This window comes from Musa acuminata, chromosome BXJ3-9 (genome assembly GCF_036884655.1).
Source record: "Musa acuminata AAA Group cultivar baxijiao chromosome BXJ3-9, Cavendish_Baxijiao_AAA, whole genome shotgun sequence".
Classification (NCBI taxonomy): Eukaryota; Viridiplantae; Streptophyta; class Magnoliopsida; order Zingiberales; family Musaceae; genus Musa; species Musa acuminata.
The window spans coordinates 47,608,151-47,630,681 of record NC_088357.1 but is presented as its reverse complement, the minus strand read 5'-3'; the positions used below and the strand labels follow the sequence as shown (position 1 = coordinate 47,630,681).

General features: G+C 39.9%; 2 protein-coding genes across 2 annotated transcripts; both read right to left on the bottom strand.

Moving 5' to 3' along the window:
• Positions 1 to 11,182: 11,182 nt before the first annotated feature.
• Positions 11,183 to 13,774, bottom strand: LOC135649465 (L-type lectin-domain containing receptor kinase IV.1-like). The gene has a single exon (XM_065167840.1). The coding sequence runs from the start codon at positions 13,359 to 13,361 to the stop codon at positions 11,322 to 11,324; it is 2,040 nt and encodes a 679-aa protein (XP_065023912.1). The 5' UTR covers positions 13,362 to 13,774; the 3' UTR covers positions 11,183 to 11,321.
• A 5,878-nt stretch (positions 13,775 to 19,652) lies between these two features.
• On the bottom strand, positions 19,653 to 21,990 carry LOC103999270 (AT-hook motif nuclear-localized protein 23-like). The gene is made up of 2 exons (XM_018831385.2): positions 21,211 to 21,990; positions 19,653 to 21,086 (listed from the first exon to the last, which is right to left on the bottom strand). The coding sequence occupies exon 2, from the start codon at positions 20,852 to 20,854 to the stop codon at positions 19,952 to 19,954; it is 903 nt and encodes a 300-aa protein (XP_018686930.2). The 5' UTR covers positions 20,855 to 21,086; positions 21,211 to 21,990; the 3' UTR covers positions 19,653 to 19,951.
• Positions 21,991 to 22,531: the final 541 nt, after the last annotated feature.

The following is a 22,531-nucleotide window of genomic DNA, read 5'->3' as shown; positions in this document are numbered from 1 at the left end:
GACCCGCCTGATCTCTTAGGCCCGTACGGGCGTCGGTCCACACCGCTACAGTCTCCTCCTCGCCGACACGGCACCCGGGTGTTCTATAAACCGACAACCACTTTCCTACCCGGTTCAACGCATACCCGTGGGCTTACCTGGCCCGATATTGAACACAATGTGTGGGGCCCGGGAGTTGATCGAATGGGAGGACTAAAAGTCCCGAAGAAGGATTTATCATTTTAATTCTTTTAAGAAAAACCGCGCGAGTTGGCGGTGGCTTTCCCGCCTTCTCACCGACTCAATTCCCGCTGCTTTTTTAATGCGGAGGGAAACGCGTTTCTCGTCGTTGTGGCTTCCATCGAACGCCACAACTTCACTGTTTTCTTTTATCTTATATATTATTTATTTGTTGTTATTATTATTATTAATATAATTTTAAATGCTTCCTCTTTAAAAGCCTCGCAAACCCTTCCCTCCTACCATTCGTTTGAAAGCTTCCCTTTCTTGTTCGTTGGGCCGCACAGTAGGGATAGAGATGGGAATGAAGAAGGCGATGAAGATAGAGCGGCACGAGGGGGAGAGGGAGAGGGAGATGGGAGGGTGGGAAACGCCGAAGAGGGCTGAGTGTCGGATCCCCACGGCGATCCGTTGCCCCCCGCCGCCAAAGAAGAAGTCCCCTGCCATGGCGCCTGGCAAGAGGAGGGCTCCCCCCAAGAACGGATACTTCAACCCGCCCGATCTGGAGGTCCTCTTCGCCCTGTCCCAGAGGAGGGAGGCTTGCGTTTGAGCTCCGCCCCGCTCCCACCCGACGAAAGGTCCCCTGCTGCGGCATCCGGCGACCGACCATGAGCGGCTACTTCCACCCACCCGATAGCGAGGCCTTCTCTTTCCTGGCGCCGAGGTGGTAGGTACTAGACGTCGCAGTTGTACTCTATCAGATTAGGTTGGTATTATTACGGCTTCTCTTGGTTTCTATGAATCGATCGAAACCTTCTTCCTCTGTGATACTAGTGATTTTGATGCCTATAGTGCTCTTAGCGTAGTTGTACTAATAAATGAAGCATTTATGTGCTGGCAAAGAAGGAAAATGTTGGTTTGGGGTCTTTATATTGTCGATGTTGTTGGAATGATGCAGTGATTGCAGCCTCCTATTACTCGTGGAGAGTGAAGTGACGGGAATATATGGCAATGCTTGCATTGGTAAGAGATGAGAACGATGCTTATTTCATCTGCTTGTCATTGTTGTTTCGCTTTGCAATACACGCACACACAAAGCTTGAATCCCCTTAACCTGTGAATACCCTTCATGATCTTGGTGGAGCACGAATCATGTGGCCCTGATGGATGAACAATTGAATCTTCCCAAGGCAGTGCTGAGTTTATTGGGCAAGTTTCGTCTCTTCTCTTGAATGAATCCTATGGAAGCAAAGATTTTGCTACATTAAAATATCAAAGATAATGCTCTCGATCTCTTAATGTGAAGTCAAAGTGAAAATATTATATTTGATGTAAAATATCAAAGAACTTATTATTTAGGAAAATATTATATGAATCAGAGATAATTTAAATAATATTTTTTTAGAAATGATTGCCAACATGGTAAATCAGAAATTATTGTTGACATGTTTACTTGGTAAAGGATGATTTGCCCTTATTAGTAGGAAATACCATTAATTCTTTATGATTTGTTTTTTCTTCGTTGAGATTGATGTGTCACTCAAAATAAAGCTTATATTGTCAAAAGAAAGATGCATAGGAAATGTATCCTAAGAAGATTTTCTTTCTCTAATGTTTAAATCATATTTCAGATATAAATGAATAGTCCATTAATTGAAGAAGCCTTATATTAGAGGTCTCATTTTATAATGTAGATATTAAAGGGTCTTTCTTGGTCAATCTTAGATTTTTATAAATCAATCTTAGTCTTTACCCATTTTAAATATGACACTGATTGGGGGTGATACAATCTTTCTTACTCAATTAGCTTAATGTCATTATTAATATAAAATTTCATAGTTTAATAAATTAATTTATTATATTTATATCATTAGGGATCACTAATGTATGGATTATGTGGAGGTTAAATTTTATATTTATAAACTTACTAATTACTGTTAATAGTAGCTTTTTTTTTTTCTTATAAATCAACCTATATGATGAATTATGGATGATCTTATCGGTTTATATCGATATATCAATCAATTATCGATGAGATATGTATCGAGTTGTATTGAGCGTATTATATAAAATACATAAGAGTGTTTTGATGTATCACTCGTATCGATTTTTTATTGGATTAATATATATCGTGATAAATTTTATTTTATGTGATATTAGAATAATCATAACAAAGTTTAAAAACACTATAACATCATATTTTTATAATATATTATAGTATTTTTTATATTATGAAAAATATTATAATATAATATAAAAATTATAACTAGATCAGTTGGGATGAATCGATAAGGAAAAAAAGAGAAAGAAAAAACACATATATTATTAGGCAAACAAAATTAAGGGTATTATGAATTTTTGTAAATAAGAGACATTTTATGAAAAAGACTCAAAAACAAATCAAGATGAAAGTTTACCACTAGTGGTAAATCAAGATGATTTATCCCTTCGATAAAAATGTGACAAAGCACAAAGCGACATTTGCATGATGAATTAATTATGTTAATTATTTTAATACGTGTACAATTCCCGATGTCCCTGTAACGAAGAATACCGCACCTCATCGTCGATCAATCAGTATTCTACAGATTTTAATATTGGCAATGAGCATCATGCAGTGTTATTGCTTTTAGTATCGGAAACAATAGGGGTAAAATTAGTACAAGTTTATTTACAATTTTATGCTAATTAATTTAAATAAGGCAAATGAATCCAATTATTAGTTTGTCTCATATGAAATTCCAAGAATCACATTATAAGATTAAAAGTTGTCCTCATTCAAATGAATTAATTACATAGGTGTTTTTTTTCTGTGTAGCCACAACTTGAGAACATTACTATCGCCCATGTCAAGTTGTTGTTTTCTTTTCCTATCACCCGTAGGTTAACACTTGCTCTTTGTTTATCTAAACTAATTTTATGGGTGCACATGAAATTGGAATCAGCTGCTTCGTTTTCATGTTGATATGACACATCAAATTTGTTCACCCAAACGGATCAGAGATAATATATATCATTCCATCATAGTCATATGTATCTATACATCATCTTGTGCTTCCTTTTGTCTTTTACACTGCTTACAACTTTTTCTATCTAGTGTTGTCAAATCAACTCAAATTTGAGCTTATCGGTTGTTGATAAATTGGGAGATATGCAATGCATGCAATCCTCCACCCTCTCCCTCTCTCTCTCTCTCTCTCTCTTTAAATAGATTTTTTTTATTTTCTAAAAGATAAAATTATCTCTAGCTTATACTTTGCCACCTCCACCCTCCCTTATCGCTTTTGTTTTATTGCTTTGGTTGATCTTTATTTATGTTTTGTATTTTTGGATACGTTTACTTTTATTTAATGTTTTTATTATTGTCTTTGCCCGTGTATGCTTGTTGTTGACCTCGTCCATGCATTTTTATCCTTCTTTTTATTTTTATTAATTTAGGATAAATTCTTATAGTTATTATCATATGTTGTGACGAAGGACTGACAGAGATGCTAACTACGGAGGAGTTGGCTTTGGCCTCAAACTTAAGCTCACTCTCAATCGTCGTCGTTGTCTTGTCATCATACAATACCTCGATAATTTTGTGTACTGTTATTATGAATGTAATTTGATAAATAACTTGTCTTCAAGGATTTGGACTTCATCAATCAAACGAAATTAGGGATAGTGAACTTAAACAGAGTTCTAACATTAAATAAATGACTATAGATGAGGATAATGATAACGACACTCATGCAATAAGCTGGTGATGAGGTGAAGGTGAAAGAGGGACGATTGCTCGGGTGGAGATAAAATAATAATTATTTTATTTTATTAAAAAAATAAAAAAAATTATGGAAATAAAATGGAAAAGAAGGTATTAATAAAAAAATAGAATATATATAGGCAAGCCGAGCCGAGCCGAGCCAAGCCAAGCCAAGCAACTGGATCGTACTACTACGAAAATACTGTGTGTGTCGCAATGTGTTTGCAATGCAAAGTCGGATTCCACAAGTGTGCGTCTGACGCATCATCTTCTACTGGGCGCGCGTGTCAGCCACTGCCACTGCTTTTACTGTTCCTTCTGTGGCCATGACGCTTGCTTCCAGTACTGTAGACGCACCAAGAACGACCAAGCACGCACTCGTCTCAACACATCTCGACTGCACGTTCGAGTTCCCTCAAGCTCGATGGCTGCGCCCCTCGGAAGTGTCAGCCGCAAATGGGTTCCGTTCCCTTTTCTCATGCTTGCTTTGACCGCGACACAACCGCAGATCTGTGGGCCGTGGTGGTCTGCTGCGCACGACGTCCATGGTGGCGCCACCCACCACCACAGCCGAGGAGGAGAGCGTCCCAGCTGTGGAATATATGCAGCAGCGGCAGCAGCAGCAACGAGTGAAAAGGAAGCGTATATACTGTCACTGTTGTTCTGTTACTTCAACGAAGACCGAGTGGGTTAGATTCGCTCGGCTGCAGATTTAGTACTGATATGGCAAAGACAATGCCGGTGTTGGCCTCGGGAACAGATTCTTTTTTGGAGAAAAAGATTAGATTTCACATCAGAGGACCAGTAGACGGTAATGACGATAAGACATAAAGCACCCCAGAAGCAAAGGCTTCCTCTTTTTCCTCTCCTCTATAAATTAATGTCAGAGGAACCCCACAGCCACTTCCTGCAGTCCTCATCTCAATCACAGAGACTTGCCCATCGCTCCGTCTCTCTTCGGCTACGCCACCCATCTATATAGGAGTGCAGAATAGAGTCGAATAGAGAAGGCAGGAAATAAAGCTGGTTTCAGTGCATGGATGAGAAGTGGAAGCTGTGCAAGAAGGGGAGCAGGAGAGAAGGCGGCACCGTTCGAGAGGGGAGGAGATGGAGGAGGAGCGCGGCGGCGACGGCGTCGCGGTCGTTCTCGAGCCGGTGCGCGGGCCTGGTGAAGGAGCAGCGGGCGAGGTTCTACATCATGCGCCGCTGCGTCACCATGCTCGTGTGCTGGAGAGACTACCCCTGACGAGTCTTATATTATTATGCTCCCTCCTGTTTTCTTCCTTCTTCCTTTCTTGGAGACGACCATAACTTAGTTGTCCATGGATGAAGGCATAGACACTGGATGCGAGTAACAACAGGACAGTGAGGAGAGGATCTGAAGAAGAGTTGGCGATGGCTTGCTTTGTGGGTTCCTTCCCCGTGCACTGTTTCTTTTCCCTTCTGTTCATCCATCGCCATGTAGCAGATATTGCTGTTGGGTTTCTCGGCTGTTTGTCTTCCATGGCTTTTGGCTATTAAAAGAAGGAGAAGAGTGAGATCATAGAATTTGCTTCGGCTCTCGACATCTCCCCTAATGATCTTGAAGATAATAACACGGACCCAACATACTATGCAGAGTACACTGTTGGTGTCTGCATAAGATCATATATATTGAAGGAGAAACTGGGAAGAAAGGATCAAAGATTTGAAGGTAAACAATGTGAGAAACTATTAGTTAACTTGCACTCAAAGAATCGAAAGCATCCATGTGTGGTAGACGATCTCTTTCCGAATGTCAATATCTCACTAGATTAATGGATGACACTTAACCTTTAGGTTCTCATCCAGAGAGAAGGGGGTGTTAAAATTGATCTTAAAATAAACATGTATGAACATTGCTGCAATAATGAATCTTAAGCTTCTAACAAAATTTAGTTTATCCTTTCCCTTGAGAAGCTGCAATTAAAAGGAATGTGAACCCTTACAGCGGCATATCTTTTAATCCTTAGTATATATATAAGAAAGCTATATGTATTGATTAGTAGTTTATACGTCCAGTGCATTTTTCGATAAATCACAAATAACTATAATGCAATGGTGATATTGTTTTTTGAAGTCATTATCTATGCTAACATTAACATTTGTAGGAACAAAAGATTCTACCAATTTATGTCGAATTATTCCACGTATGGTACCTCGAACTGTGTTTCGAAGGCAAAGGCAACAAAAGCTCATAGAATAGATTCTTTAATAAGGCAAAGGCAAGTCCTAAGCCAGATGCGATGCACTAAAAAAATAAATCTAATTGTTTGTTTGGGTTTAATTTCTATTAAGTTCATACTTAGTTAAAATAATTTAAACTATTTTTGTTTAGTAGTTTCATATGTTTGATGACATAAGAATATTTTTTAAAAATATTTATAATTATCCCTTTTATAGTAGAGATTTGCTCCTCCTTCGTCCGTGAATGTTAACCGAACCATGTAAATCTGGTATTCCTGGCTATTTTATTTTTTTACTTTATTATCTTTATTGGGTTGTCAAGTTGCCCTTTGGTAAATTTTCTGTGGCAGCTCTAACAAACTAGTATCAGGGTTTGGTTTCGGGATCTTTTGGTAACAATGACAATAACAAAGATCGTTGTCAAGAAATTCGATAGAAATATCAACTTCGACATGTGATAGCTTAAGATGGAGGAAGATCTTGCGGAAACGGATAAGAAGTCCCGATCAAGCATTATTCTGAATCTTTCTGACGAGGTTTTACGGGAGGTAGCTACGGAGACTACGACTAAGAGCATGTGGGACAAGCTTAAAGCCTTGTATATGAAGAGAACGGTTAATAATTGTCTCTACTTGAAGCAGAGTTTGTATATACTTCAGATGATTGAAGGTACATCTACTCTCACATCTTGATAAATTTGATTACTTAGTTATGGATTTGGAGAATATAGATGCAAAATTGAAGATAAGGATAAGGCCATATTACTTTTGTGTTCTCTTCCCCCATCCTTTAAATATTTCTGTGATACTATAATTTATGAAATAATAATAATTTCGTATCAGGAAATTAAATCTAAACTAAAATCTAAGGAGCAGATAGACATGATATATCACTAGGGAAAGTAGAGAAAATCAGGCTGAGAGTCTGGGAGAAAATTAGGTTGAGAGTCTGGTTATCGAGGAGTAGAATGAATAAAAGAGAATTTGACAGTAGTAGATCTAAATCAAGACATAGAAATTTGGAGTGTAGATATTGTCATAAAATGAGGCACATTAAGGCTGCTTGCTTTAAATTGAAAAATAAATTAAAGCAAAAGGAAAAAATTATTGAGAAAACTATTGAGTCCGTTGAAGCTAGTGTAGTAATTGATTAGAATATTGGAAATATTTTCTTTGCTATTGATGACAAGACGAGGTCTAAAAATAATGAATTGATTTTAGATTCGGATTATTCTGATCACATGTGTCCCAATAGAGATTTGTTTTTCACATGTGAATCTTGTAATGGTGGAATTATTTTGATGGGCAATAATGCCGCATGTGATGATATTGGTAGAGGCACAATCCGAATTAAAATGAATGATGGTATTGTGAGGACGCTCACTAATGTTAGATATATTCATGATTTAAAAAAGAATCTCATCTCTTTAGGCATCCTAGAGGGTTTTGGGTGTAAATACGTAGTTGAATATTGAGTTATAAAAGTTTTTAGAAGTGCCCTTATTGTTATGAAAGCTTGTAGGTCTGGTAGCTTATATATTTTGCAGGAAACTACTGTCACAGGCTCGGTTGCAGTCTCGTCATCATCATTATCTAATTCTAACATCACCAAATTATGACATATTCGTTTGGGTCATATGAGCGAAAAATGTTTGAGCATATTGAGCAAAATGGATTTTCTTTACGGATAGAGTATTGGGCTACTGGATTTATATGAATAGTGCATTTTTGGAAAGTAGAAAAGAGTCAGCTTCAATTCTCCGGCAATTCACAAAACGAAAGGTACTCTTGACTTTATTCATTTAGACCTTTGGGGTCCAGCTCGTGTTCAGTCTAAAGGTGGTGTCAGGTATATGTTGACTTTTATTGACGATTATTCCAGAAAAGTTTGGGTTTATTTTCTGAAGCATAAAAATAATATTTTTCTAACATTTAAACAATGGAAGGCTTTGATTGAGAAGCAAATAGGTAAACAGATTAAGCGTCTTCGAATAGATAATGACATTAAATTTTGTGAATATGATTTTGATGAATTCTACAAAAATGAAGAAATTATTTAGCATCGCACTATTAGGATGACGCTTTAGCAAAATGGTGTGGCCGAACATATAAATAGAATACTCTTGGAGAGAGCAAGAAGTATAATCTTAAATGCATGGTTGACAAAGAACTTTTGGGTAGAGACAATTAATATGGCATGTTACGTTATCAACCGCGCTCCTTCTACAGCACATACATGTAAATGAAGGAAAATTAGAGCCTCGAGCTAAAAAGTACATTTTCCTTAGGTATGCTTCTGAGGTGGAAGGATACAGATTATGGTGTTCTGATCTTAAATCCCCAAAAGTTATAATAAGTAGAGTTGTTACTTTTGATAAATTATTTATGTTATCTTTCAAAGAGGAATCTACTAGTTGTACAAATGATAGTGCGCAAAAGTAGGTGGAGCTTGAGATGGATATTTCTGATTCTTTTCAGTCGAACTCTTTTGCTCAAAGAATGCTGATAGATGGTCCCAAGTCTACTGACGAAGATGATCCAGAGGAAGAGCAATATTTCATAGTCAGTGATAGACCACGGAGAGATATTCGACTACCACAAAGATATATAAATTTGGTTGCATATGCTTTATCTGTTGCAGATGAAACAGGTGAAGTTGGTGAGCCTACTACATACTCAGATACAGTTTCTTGTGATAATTTCGCTAAGTGGTTGATTACGATGAATGAAGAAATTGAATCTCTCCATCAGAATAGAACTTGAGATCATGTGAAGCCGTCTTCGGGTAAGAAAATTATTGGATGCAAATGGGTTTTCAAAAGGAAGGTATTCCAGGGGTTGAAGATACAAGGTACAAAGCACGATTGGTTGCAAAGGGCTATAGTCAGGTACATGGTGTTGATTTTAATGACATATTTTTACCTATTGTTAAACATAGCTCTATTCGTGTTTTGCTTGCTTTAGTTGCCATGTATGATTTGGAATTGGAGCAACTAGATGTCAAGACAGCTTTCTTACATGGTGAACTTAAAGAACAAATTTACATGGAGCAACCTCATGGATTTGAAGTTGACGGTAAGGAAGATCATATTTGCTTGTTAAAGAAATCTTTGTACGGATTGAAGTTGACATATAAGAAGCAGTCTACAATATAGTGGTATAAGAGGTTTGATTCTTTTATGTTGGGTCATGGTTACACGAGGAGAATGTATGATAGCTGTGTCTACTTCCGGAAGTTAACTGATGGCTCTTTTGTGTATTTGTTGCTTTATGTTAATGACATGCTTATTGCAGCTAAGAATTTATCAGAAATTTACACTTTGAAAATGCAGCTGAGTAGTGAATTAGAAATGAAATATTTGGGAGCAGCTAAGAAAATTCTTGGCATGGAGATCAAAAGAGAACGAGAAGTTGGAAAATTATTTCTGACCTAGAAAAATTATATCGAGAAAGTTTTGGAGAGGTTTAGCATAAAAAACGCTAAGCTAGTGAGTACTCTTCTTACTAGCCATTTTCGGCTATCTGCTACTCAGTCACCACAGTCAGTTAAAAAGAAAGAATATATGGTGCAAGTTCTATATTCCAGTGCTATCGGCTGTATTATGTATGTAATGGTTTGTACTCATTTAGATATTTCACAAGCAGTCAGTGTGATTAGCAGATATATGTCTTGTATACTTGCAAGGGACTTTTGATGCTTGTTTGGAGTTTGGAAAAAATCATAACACTTTAATTGGTTTCGTCGACCCTAATTATTCTATGGATCTTGATAAACGAAGATCTTTGACAGGCTATGTTTTTTGCGTTGGCGGTTGTGCAGTTAGTTGGAAAGCTTTCTTACAACCTATCGTGGCTTTATCTACTACATAGGCAGAATATATGATAGTGATAGAGGCGATTAAAGAAGTTTGATAGTTAAGAGGTTTGTTCGACGAATTATGTCTTCAAGAAGGTGTTACTACAATTTACTATGATAGTTAAAGGGCTATTCATTTGACTAAAGACTAGATGTATCATGAGAGGACGAAACACATCGATGTGAAGTTTCATTTTATTCGGGATACCACTATTGAGGGAAAGGTCCTTGTGTAGAAAATTCATATAAAGGATAATATGCTGATATGCTTACGAAATCTCTTCCGATTTACAAGTTAAAGTAGTGCTTGGACTTGGTTGGTGCTCATTATTGGTGATTGCCTGGGCTTTTATGAAGAAGGTGGAGCAAATTTTGTTAATTGTCAATATTGGAACATGCCAAGGTAAAGATTTGTTAGTTTGGCAAGTCCCATATAGTCCCACATCGGGAAAATCAAGCTTGTTATCTCCTATTGTGACTATAAATAAGGGCCTGGGTTTTGAAGTCATATGTGTTTTATGATCTAGAAAATATATAATAGAGATTTGCTCATTCTCCATCCGTAGTAACATGTGAGGAGCAACATCATGTTAGCCACACGATATTGAAATGGATAAAGGAGTAACACCATGTTAGCCACACGACATTGAAATGGATAAAGAATAAGTGTTGGTCATTTAGTGTGTACCAAAGTATTTAATTATACGACTAATAAGATATCGATCGTATTTAATTATACGACTAATAAGATATCGATAGTATGTATACAAAATCAATACTTATGTTATTCCAATACATTTTTGGAAAGGAAATCATTTGAGTGCAACATCAACTATATAAATAAATTTCAAGTTCAAGAATCCTAGTAACAGATCATTTAGGCTTAACATGAATGTGGATTTAAATGAAGAACTTTATATAAATTGAATTATATAGATACACTGCACTTTTCTTATGAAATCATTTTTATACCAAAGGTAGAATCGAAAGTGAGGAGAAGAATGTCTCACCCAAGTCCTAATCCTCTGTTTTCTCCCAAACACACGAATCATCAAGAAAACTTACATGACTGAATGCCAAGGAGAAGCTTTTACCTCTCTCCTCTCCGGAAGCTTATCCTGAAACCTAATAATTATCGATCGAAAGATATCAGTTATGCGATCCATAAAACATCCGATCAGTCGATCATCATTATTGCTTAGAACTGTAGATCACCTGTGCTACCACTATATTGTATATTTCCGATCGCTCTCTGCCAAAGATCAATGTTGTCTGCAGAGATACGAAATGTATTTCCATCGAATCAACATGTGATTGATGAAATAGAGAATGCTGTATAAAGAGCGAAAGACTCGATTTATCCGTCCAATTGCACGGCGGAATCATCGGCCGTCGAAAGCAACGTTGCTGAATGCGTTACGTGCGACGCGTCCGAGAAAGATGAATACGACATGAGGAAATCATCGAACGTTCGATCGTATCTCTGCTTGGCGACACTGCTGATGAGGCTTCCGGCCGTGGTCATCGGCAAGGGAGCATCGCCTTCCAAGAACTGCATCACCTGCTTCATGCTCGGCCTGGCCATGGGATCCGGGTGTGAGCAGAGCAGCCCAAGCTTGAGCACCAACTCCACCTCCTTCGCCGAGTAGTCGTCTCCCAGCTTGGGATCCCTCGCCTCCGCAATCGCATCCATCTTCCAGCACTCGAGCACGTAGTCCACCAGGTTCGGCGTGTCCGCCGGTGCGTGCACATCCATCGGCCTTCTCCCACAGGCAACCTCCAGTAGGAAAGCACCGAAGGCGTACACATCCGTCTGTGTCGTCGCCTTGCCGGTCATGCTGAGTTCTGGCGCAAGGTAGCCCAGTGTTCCCACGATACGCGTGGTCTGGTGATTAGTCCCGTGATCATACAACCTCGCCAGACCGAAGTCTCCCAGTCTTCCGTTGAATTCTGTGTCCATGAGAACATTGCTGGCCTTGATGTCTCTGTGAATCACCATCTTCTCCCATCCGTCGTGCAGGTACAGAAGCCCTGCTGCCACTCCTTTGATCACATGGAACCTCCGAGACCAACTTAGCGGTGGCCTCTTGAGGTCGAAGATGTACCTATCTAGACTACCATTCGTCATGTAGTCGTACACCAGGAGGAGCTCCCCCTGGCGTCGGCAGTAGCCGAGGAGCTGAACCAGGTTGCGGTGCCGCAGCCGGCCCATGCTCACGATCTCCGAGATGAATTCCCTCATCCCCTGCTTCGAATCATGTGAAATCTTCTTGACTGCGATCTCCATCTTGGATGTCGGCAGGACGCCCTTGTAGACCCGACCGAAGCCTCCGACACCGAGCAGGTTCTGTTCGTGGAAGCCCTTCGTCGCTCTGTAGAGATCCTTGTAGGAGAATCTATGAGGCCCGTATTCAAGCTCCCAGTCCTCGTGCATCTCGGCGAACTTCTTCCGTCTTCTGATGATGAAGGTGACAACGGCGGTGGAGATCAACAAGAGGATTATTGCAGCCAAAGTTAGCTCGATGGCCAAGACCTCTGTTGATCTCTTCGTCCGACCTCCTTGACGAGGAAGTTGAGGAAGCTTAGAGAGATCCAGCGGTGGAGCATCTCGATTGAGACCGAAGCTCCATCCTAGAATGTAATGGCATCCTGTCGCGGCACCCGTGGCGGCAGAGAAGCCCACGTACATCTCGTCCAAGACGATCGATGAGAGGTTGATGGTGGAGGACACGAGCGGCACCGCAGGTTTGGGCTCATTAAGAGGAGCTACCATGACATCAAGCTTCGTCTCCCCGCCATGGTAATCGACCCAAACCTGCATCGGCTCGCCACTTATCAGCTGCAGGCTTTTGAGCACGCCTTCTCGGGAATCGAAGTAAGCCACCGGCGACGCGTTCAGGGACTTCAAGCTATTGACATCGATGCCCACATGGTTTGCGTTGATATCATCGAAATCCACGGACTTCACCGTGTCGAGCTCGACAGCCACCACATGGTTGCTAGCTTGGCCGTGGTCGGAAATGTTGAAGAGGCCCAGATCTTGGCTGGGCATGGATCCGGGGAGCTCCCTGTTGGGGGCGAGAGCAAAAGCGATGCCGTGGCCGCTCATGTTGGGGTACACCGGCACGATGGCGAACACGAAGGTAGTCGAGAACGATATCGGCCTGCCATTCGTAGCGTTCTTGAAGTTGATCGGGGAAGGGTAGAAGGCATGTCCCGTCACTTCCGGTGTGAAGTTGGTCAGCTTCAGGAGGCCGTCGGAGGTGACCTCGGCGTAGCCGTTCATGCTCAGGTTCGCGCCGCCGGTGAATCCATCGAAGACGAATCCGACATCATAGGACGCCGCTGCGAGCTCCGCGAGAAGGACCAGAAGCGGCAGCCTGGATAGCAGCGCCATGCCTTCACAGAAGCAACAGCCCGGCTTCTGGCTCCTGTACGCATCCCATCTTAAACGGGGCTCCAATTCAGAGGAGGCGTGAATTCTGCCTGCGGTAATCCAGGATGTGGTCTACCATCGGAGACGATGATAAGGACTTGAGTTGAACTCCCATTGATTATATGAGAACAGGAAAACATTCAGATACCGAGGCCGCTGCAATTGGTCATGGCTCAGGAAAATTTTCATCACGAACAAAATAGTTGCTTTCATGGCCGGCTGCCAACCTTGACTATGTTCATGTGAATGGAAAGATCAACACAAATCTAACACAACACAACCATCGATGGAAAGACATGATGACACTGTGGACATGGAAACAGGAGAAGATTGATTGCATAGCTTGCAATGTGATCCATGCGTCAATTGGGTCATTTAAGAGAAGATAAAGAGTGTGAACTGTGAACTGCTCACAGGGTGCACGAAACCTTTTTGTACTAGCCATTCATGAAACCTTGAATGCAGTGATCATGGAAGGTCACAAGTAGGTACTTGGTCATATTCTAACCTAATCAACAATTGATGTTGAACCAAAGATGTTTTGAATCAACTGTTCCACATGTTTGACTAAAATATGAGAAGAAAGAAGAAAAATATTCTTTCCTTTGGCACATAATAACCTGTGGTTATTTCTACAAAGAAAATATATTATTTCCAGAAATTCACTCAATTATAAATTCAATTATAATTTGGCAATAATATGCTATATTAATTTGATCGATACATCAACTCACTCGGCATCGACAAGAATGATGACTCGATATCGATGAAAACAATGACTCGATACTGATAAGATGTTATATTTGGTAGGAGCGTTAATATGAGTCGTTACTTTAGAATCATAATATCTAATGTTTGAATGCATGATTTCAGTCGTATAGCTCGTGTAATCGTTCACGATACTAATCACGACCTTCGTTCAATGTCACACTGTAAAAATATCCTCTAATATATTCTAGTCTTTACTATTCTCAAAATTTAATTTAAGCATCAAAAATATTTTTAATGAGTGGTTATCAAAGATCGATCCTCTTTACTTAACACTTGTATGTATGACAAGTGCCAAAGTGAATCTTGATTGGATTCGAAATCCTAACTCAATTGCCTACAATCTAATCTAATCTAATTATCGAAAGAACATTTTTCTTAATCTACTAAATGCTCATAATCATGCATGTTAAAGAATTTTATGCTACGGAAGAGATTAGACCGGGAGACCTGTTGAATCATGAAGAGTGGAACTCCAATGACCTCGAAGGTCTCTTTCGGTAGGGATCAATGCACTTATAATAAATGCTAGTGAAGCAAAGGCAAATGTGACAGTATCGTACGGGCGGAGGACTTTGTTGTGTGAATAGAAACATGAAACATGCTTGTCGATAAATGTTGGCAAATAAAAGGCTGTCTCATGCCGACATGACATGGTTAGATGTCAATGGGGCCACATTCCTACGAATAAAGAATGGGTTAATATAATGGGTGTTAGATGTCGATGGAAAATATACCGTTGATTAATCATTATCTAACACATAATAGTTTAGATTATCATATATTTATCTATCCATGTGAATAAGAATTCAAAAAATATTTCATAGAGTATTCTTTCCTCTCGTGAAATATATTTTACGAAATATTTTACTCTCGTATGATTAGATTTATGTCGGATTGATATAGACGTCAATAGCTTTTTCTCTCGTCAAATGTATTAATGAGATGCAATTATTATTTCCAAGTCATGTTTCTATCAAGTCAATTGCTTAGATGTTAAAAAATAATATATATATATATATAAAAAGTCCATGTAACTAGATGAGAATACTGAAATAAATTTATGAGGAGTAAAATATATTTATAAGTAATTAAATAAAATATGAAAAACATTCATTTCAATTTAGTCAGATCGAGGTGGCCAAGGCTTTGATTAATTATTGAATCACATGGATATCAATCGAATATAAAATGTTAAGAGAATATCATATGATAAAATATTTTTTATAGTTGAACCGATTATAAAAATTCATCACATCTATAAACATTTGTTACTGTCATCTCTACTCTATTGAGTTTCCAACTTAGAACTAGAGGAATTACGTTAGAAACCCAACCAACTTTGATCTTTTTATTTATAGGTTGATCTTTGATCAAGTATTCGAGACATTCTTGACTCCACTTAAGGATTCTTAGACAAGTGACTCGAACCAAATTAGATTGATATAGTCATTATCGATATTTTTCATAACATCGATAAAAAAAAATAAAATTAAGAAAGAATTATCTAAAATGATAATAATTGTACTTCAAGAAATCTTTAAATATTTAAACCTAAAAAAATTTATTATAAACAAAATGTACTAGCAATAATATTTTGTGCAAAGCTCAATAGTAAAAAAGATTAACATAGCCCCATCTTAAATAACTGAAACATAACAATTATAGTGAGGTATTGCCAATTTCTTTTTGGTATTCACTTTCCCATATTTCAATCTTTGCAACTTTTCTGTGGGCCAAAACACAAGAAAACTGAAATTTTCTTCTTTTTTTTCTCCAATTTATTTTCCCATTCACCCAACACAACAATCTCCTATGTGTGAAGAAGAAGACTGCTCTTTCAAGTGTTGCAGCTGAGTGCACCCAACCATCCTCCCAAGCAATCCTACCAACAGCCAAACACGACCCCAGTGAGGCCACAAAGTTGAGGTGATAGGCCACCACCATCTTGATATGTATTATTCTCTAAACTGGATCAGAATCTATGTCATTATTTTATTAATCAATCTAGTAGGAGTATAAATCAGAGATCATAAATATATATATACATATACATAAAGACTCTTATGGTGTCGGGTAATTAAAGCCTCTTTATTTTTATTTCATTGATAAAAATATTTATAAAGATAAATTGATCGGCCCTCTAGTATCTATAAATATTTCTTAGTTTCTCGAGATGATATTTATTTGTTTAAATGCTCAAATTGAATCGTGACGATTCCATACGAGGGGACTGGATCGAAGGTTTAGGTTTCGTTCCGGATCATGAGGAAGTTTAGGTTTAGGTTTAAATAATAAAATGAAGTAGTCAATCAGTTGACCGGGTATGTTAGATAGTCTCTTTTGAAGATATCCGATAAAATTGAAACGATACAAAGACATGTTAGGTAAGGTAGAGCAAATCTTTGTTTTTTCTAAGAAGAGTGATGCTCAATTTTTAGGGTTTTTTTTTTTGGTTCTCCGTTGAATTAGTAAAGAAAATTTCTTTTCAGTAAAAAGAAATGCTTGGAAATTAAGGATCGACTGCTCTTACTTTAATGTTTTGGATGCGGTGTGGAAAGAAAAATATATTTTCCGGTCACCTTTGACGCAATCTCTCTTACTATAGAGTTCACCTTCTTCAAGCTGCTTCCGCAGGAGGCGGATCGAAGCTCCCAAGCTTGAGCTCAGCTCACCAACACAAACCAATCTGAGACCTCGAGTTCACGTACGACTTAGTAGCTCCTCGATAGCACATCTCTGACTTCTTCTATGTGGTACAGCCAAAGAAGCATAACTCGTCGCTACATTATACTAACTTTCTGCAAAGAATAAGCTGATCCTACACACCCACGTCTATAAGCACAGAATGAAGTGATCATCCTCCTCGGTTGATGATTCTGAATCAAACAAGGTCAAACCCTTGTGCCATGGATTAGAAGAGCAGCTGTTTGCTGATCCAGATCTTAACTGTGCACCTGGTGGAGAAGTTGCAAAGCCAAAGACCTCCATAGAAATGGCAGGCAACTTGGAGCTCAACAAAGTACATGAGCTCATCCTTCAACCTTTCCAGTCGAGCAAGCTCAAGGCACAAAAAGGATGACACTTTGGAGGAGGAAATAGGCCATTAATCCCCCAGCATTATTTGCATAGTTTTACTACAAACTATTACAAGATTGCAGAACAAATTAGATCATTTAAGAGAAGACTGATTGCACAGTTTGTAATTTGATCAAGGCATAAATGAACTCATTTAAGAGAAGATTTTAAGAGATTGTGTACTAGTCACAGGCAAATGGGTTATAACCTCTTCCTGAAGTGGACTATATACATGGCTTTATATGCACACATGAACAAGCCATTCATGAGAATATTATATAGGAAAGGATTTCACTGCATGAATCCTTTAGCATTGTAGTGATCATGGAAGGTGACAAGTTGGTGCTTAATTATTCTAACCAAATCAACAAATGATGTTAATTGAACCAAACCTTTTGCATATGTTTGACTGAAATATGAGAAGGAGGAAGGAGCTAAAGGAATCTCCAAAGGAAACAATGGCAGCTGACTGAGACTTTTGTCTTCCCAAATGAAGACTACAGTAATGCCTGATGTATGACCCGAAACTGGATGCTTACAAGCTTTTACAAGATCGAACATGATCTCAAGCTCATGAAAGTACAGAAGAATTGTTCTTGAGGCATTGCTAGTAAAAGCAAATCATTGAAAGATGGAACTGGAAGTCCAATACAGGCATGCTAACAACATCCATGCATTAAACTGATAATTTTGAATGATTATTGTGTTGATCTTTGATTACCGATAGAGGAAAAAAGATTCAGGTACAGAATAATCAAGCATCAATCCTGAATTCTGAATTTGATGATCATCAAAATAAGAGTAAAGCACTGGAGATGATAGACACCCATATCATATCGAAACTATGCATGAACTAATCTCAGAAAGAATACGAAAATTAGCACTTGATATTGCGACCGGTGATGACAATAATATTTTCTAAAGAATAAACAAAACAAAATCTTGCACTGTACTCAACTTTGGTAATCCATATTGATGTAATACTATTATTTTCAGTGATGCATCTGAAATGAATGTCTAGGGTTGGCAGTGCATTGGTATATATGAAACTGGAAATGTGTGTCACCAGCAAATTAAATCTAAGAAGATGCATATCGAAGTACAAACAAATGAAATCTATCTCATGAGAAACATATAAGAAAAAGAAACAACAAAATGTTGAAAGGAAGAGAGATCTAAGAAAATTGAGGTCTGTATACTACACAATACATAGATTCCACATCATTAGTGCTTTATTAGCTCAATGTATGTAGTTGCAGTGATATTTAAGCAGATGAATTCAGGGTAGCAATAATGCTGAAAGTGCAGCAATCTTCTAACACACCCAAAACACTTAAAAGAGTTGGCTTCAAGTCGAAAGAAAAATTTTGTGCCAACCCTTACAACAGAATGAAGTTACCTCAAAAAGTCAGAGCTTTTGACTAAAATGGAAGCAGTGGATCTCAAAGTAGAATGAAAAATATCCATTATTGGTGTAAGATTTGGTCTTACAACTGCACAATGCTTATTTTGAAGTTATTTGAATGGCCATTATCACTATCTTGGGAAGAACAAATTTTCCGGAAATTCTTTATCTGCAAAAGAATGACTTAGCAATATGACACAATTCAGTCAAATAAGACTACATTTTTAGGTAAAGATTTAACAATACTAACATCAATGAATTTGACCGAATCCGCATCTAACAATTTAAGATGTGCATTATTTCAGATTTCATTAGAAATCAATTCCGACGATAATAAATAGCAAAGTTTTTGAACAGATTCTAAGCCCAAACCAAAGTTCAAAACAAACAAAATTGAGGTTGCTACATATATGCATAAGTTTCTCTTACATTGAAATAATCTAAGATTCAAACTTCAGAAACCTAATGCTTGGCAGTAAGAGAACTTTGACCGAATCGAAACCCTAGTCATGATAAGCCATGAGCAAAATTGTTTCCCTTGAGCAATAATCCATAACTGTGCACACAATTTACGTACAGAGATTGTGTGCCTCAAAGCAACATCATCTTCAACTGAGCTGTGTTTATCAAGCAGGACAGAGATTACCTTGCAATTTGCTTGTCTTTTTAGAATGAAGCTCTGAGTATCTAATATCAGAAAGCCAGCAGCATCAATAGAGTACTTAACTATCCACAGGTTTTGGTTAGTGTACAAATGAAAGGCAAGAGTATATATTAACATGACAGAAGCAAGTCATATGGGAATTGGAAGAGAATTCTAAACAAATAATTAAAAGAAGAAACTACATTAATGACAATGAACATTCAGGCAAAGAACATCTTCCCTTCAAGAAAACTGCTAAATGAGCAGCGAGACTACAATCTAAAGACCAGAAGACAAAGACTATAGCAAGCTAAAGCAATATGTAGTCAGTCCAAAGTTACGATTGAACAAATGATCAGAACTTGTGTTTTTTTCCTTTTGAGAGAAGAATAAAATTCCAGCTTCAGTGCAGTATAACTGCAGAAAGACAAATATGTAGTATGTTTCATGCTAGCTTACTAAATAACCTCGGATAGGTCATGAAGATAACAAAGGTGGAAAGTAGGTATTAAAACCACAAGCTGCTGAGAATGATCAAACTGCAGCTAACAAATATGTTCACAGAAGAAAGAGAACGCGCATGCGCAATGACGACGAACAGTAGAAGCATAAGTAGTTATCAGAAACAGTAGCCAAACATAGATGAAGAGAAGAGACTTAGTAGGATGGTGGCGGCTGAGGAGTTGCAGCAGACGCCCAAGCGCCGAAAGCCTCAATGGACATCTCACCATTAGGGGAAAGATTCAGCGGTAGATTGTACAGCGGCGTCGACACACCTCCATCGCCCCTTTGGCTCTGCTGCAACTTAATTGCCTCTGTGCCTGGCGGAGCTCCCGCTACCGCGGGTTCTTCTTCCTCGAGGGGTAGACGCTCGTACGTGGCGTTCGAGAATGTGGCTGCGATCACCATCACGGTGCCTAATGAAACCAATTCGCCCATAACATTACCTCCCACCACCTGCCCCTGGCCGCCGGCTAAGTAGATCGTGAGCCCGGTTGCCCCAGGTGGGGATGGCTCCGGAAGGAACGCCCCGGAAAGAGAGAGGATCTCGAAGCGGCCATGGAGGACGATGACCCCCGGCGGTGCACCTGGCTGTCGAAGCGTGACATTGGTGACGACCCCACGGCCGCTCAAGATGCAGACACCGCACTGCCTCCGGCGAGCGAAGGTCGCCACGGCGTCCATGATGTCCGTCCCGCCCGCGATCTCGAGGACGTGCGATCGGAGCGCGCTGGGGCTTTCTGTCGTGATGATTATGGGTGGCTTCGGCTTGTTCTTGGACCCAGGCGGCCGGCCACGCGGGCGCCTGCCAGTGATATTGCCGCTCGCTCCACCTCCTGCGCCAGCCTCGACCACCTCAAGGCCTCCTGCGGACTGGACGTCGGCATGGCCGTCGTCGTCGTTGAGGTGGTTGTTGCTGCCACTACTGTTGGTGGTGGTTAGCTCTTGCTCTCTTCTGCTGAAGTGGAGGTTGCAGTGGTCGTCGGCGCTGTTGGTGTTGCGGAGATGGAGGGAAGGAGCCGAGGTCGCAGAGGTGACGCCGAGATTGGCCCCTCCCATCGCCGCAGCTCCGGTCCACCACCGGTTCGCCAGCTCTTCAGTCAAGTATGAGCCCAATATTCGAAGAAGAAAAAGAGAAGGCTATCTATAAAAGAGGAAAGAAAGAAACACTATGTCAACTTCCTACTCTCTGCTGATGACCATCATCTTTCCAGTTTTTCCCCTTCACATTCTTTGTGGTGAAGATCAATCAGTGCCGCGTTCCCTTTTCTCTTGGTTGCTTCTCTCAGATCTGGTGACACGAAGGAGACAGAATCCAATCTCTACTAGGGTCAGAGGTGGAAACTAGAGAGAGAGAGCACCTAAACCAAACAACCGAAGGGCCGGCGAAACATGAAACTCCAAACAACCAGTACCAGTTGCACTGCCGAAGGGTCCCCAAAGGAGAGACGATCCAAAAAAGCTCCAGAAGTGCAGATTCACAGGTTTTCAGTACATCGACAATCAACCAGAGGTGGCTCCTCGTTCATTTGAAGGGGCCATGTAGCAAGTACAGGATAACCCACCTCAGTGCTGCTGCCGCAGCTGCTGCCGCCGCCGCCGCTTATGCAAAGCTATCTTGCTCTTTGTCCTGATTCCTCCCCCATAATTAGAGACAAAGAGAAGACCACGACAGTTGTCTCCCTCTTTATCTAGCCGTTCCATGGCTCGTCCTGGTTATCTATGACTTTGATGCTCTGGTCTTCTTTTAATGAAATGAACGGTCGGGTGCTGGATTTGGTCAACCGCTCTATGTTTCCACCTCTTCTCCCTCTGGTGCATCTGTTGGCCTGCCCATCACTCGATTTATTGCGTTGCTGGATCTGAGAGAGAGAGAGAGAGAGAGAGAGAGAGAGAGAGAGTGGGAACACCACGTCATCGTCACGAGTCCCGACACAGCATCGAATGCCCACAGGACGACGGAGAGGGGAAGAGAGAGAACAACATATCATTCAGAACAGATCAAACCATGAATGCCGGCCTTCACTGCGACTGGCAGGCTACGACAAGGCCCTCAATCACCGTTCCTTGAACCCGAAGCAGTTCTCATTCCCCAGCCCCAGCCCCATGGCGGACGGAGCATGCCCCTCTCGCCTTGGTGTCTCCCTCTCGAGCTCTAAAATTCCATGGATTCATGCATGTGAAACCTGTACATACGGCGTATCATAAGCAGGCTTACCGCAAGAAGCTACGAGACTAACTCTTGACAGACAACACCATCGGAATCACGTCAGTCAACCTCTCGTTCATCGGAATCTGCTCCCGTCACCTTTGACTAAACTCATTCTTCCCCTTTGATAGAAACTTGCTAGCTAAGCGACCAACGCAAAGAGCAGTGAGATGGCTACAGATTAATAATTCTCATAATCCTCATTTGACCAATATAAACTCATTCAAGACATGATACTCTTAACCATGGCAATGGAGAGCGTCGTTCTTAGCATTCATAGAGAATCTCCATGTCACGTATAGATTTTTGTGTGGTTGCTTAATATCCATTTGCTGGTGGGAGTTGACATCTCGAATTGACGCCCATTTTACTTGATTCCACCTACGTGGACCCAACTCTCACAACCACGGTGTTATCCAAGCTTCCTCCTATCTTAGAGACGTAGGCTTAGGTTTTGTTGACGCCATACTTGCATCTGATCAGGTAAGAGGTGAACAAGTAGTAGTGTAGTCAATAGCCTATAAAGA

Excerpts from the sequence above, each read along its gene's own strand:
- LOC103999270 (XM_018831385.2), bottom strand. The coding sequence starts at position 20,854 with ATGGGAGGGGCCAATCTCGGCGTCACCTCTGCGACCTCGGCTCCTTCC.
- LOC135649465 (XM_065167840.1), bottom strand. The coding sequence starts at position 13,361 with ATGGCGCTGCTATCCAGGCTGCCGCTTCTGGTCCTTCTCGCGGAGCTC.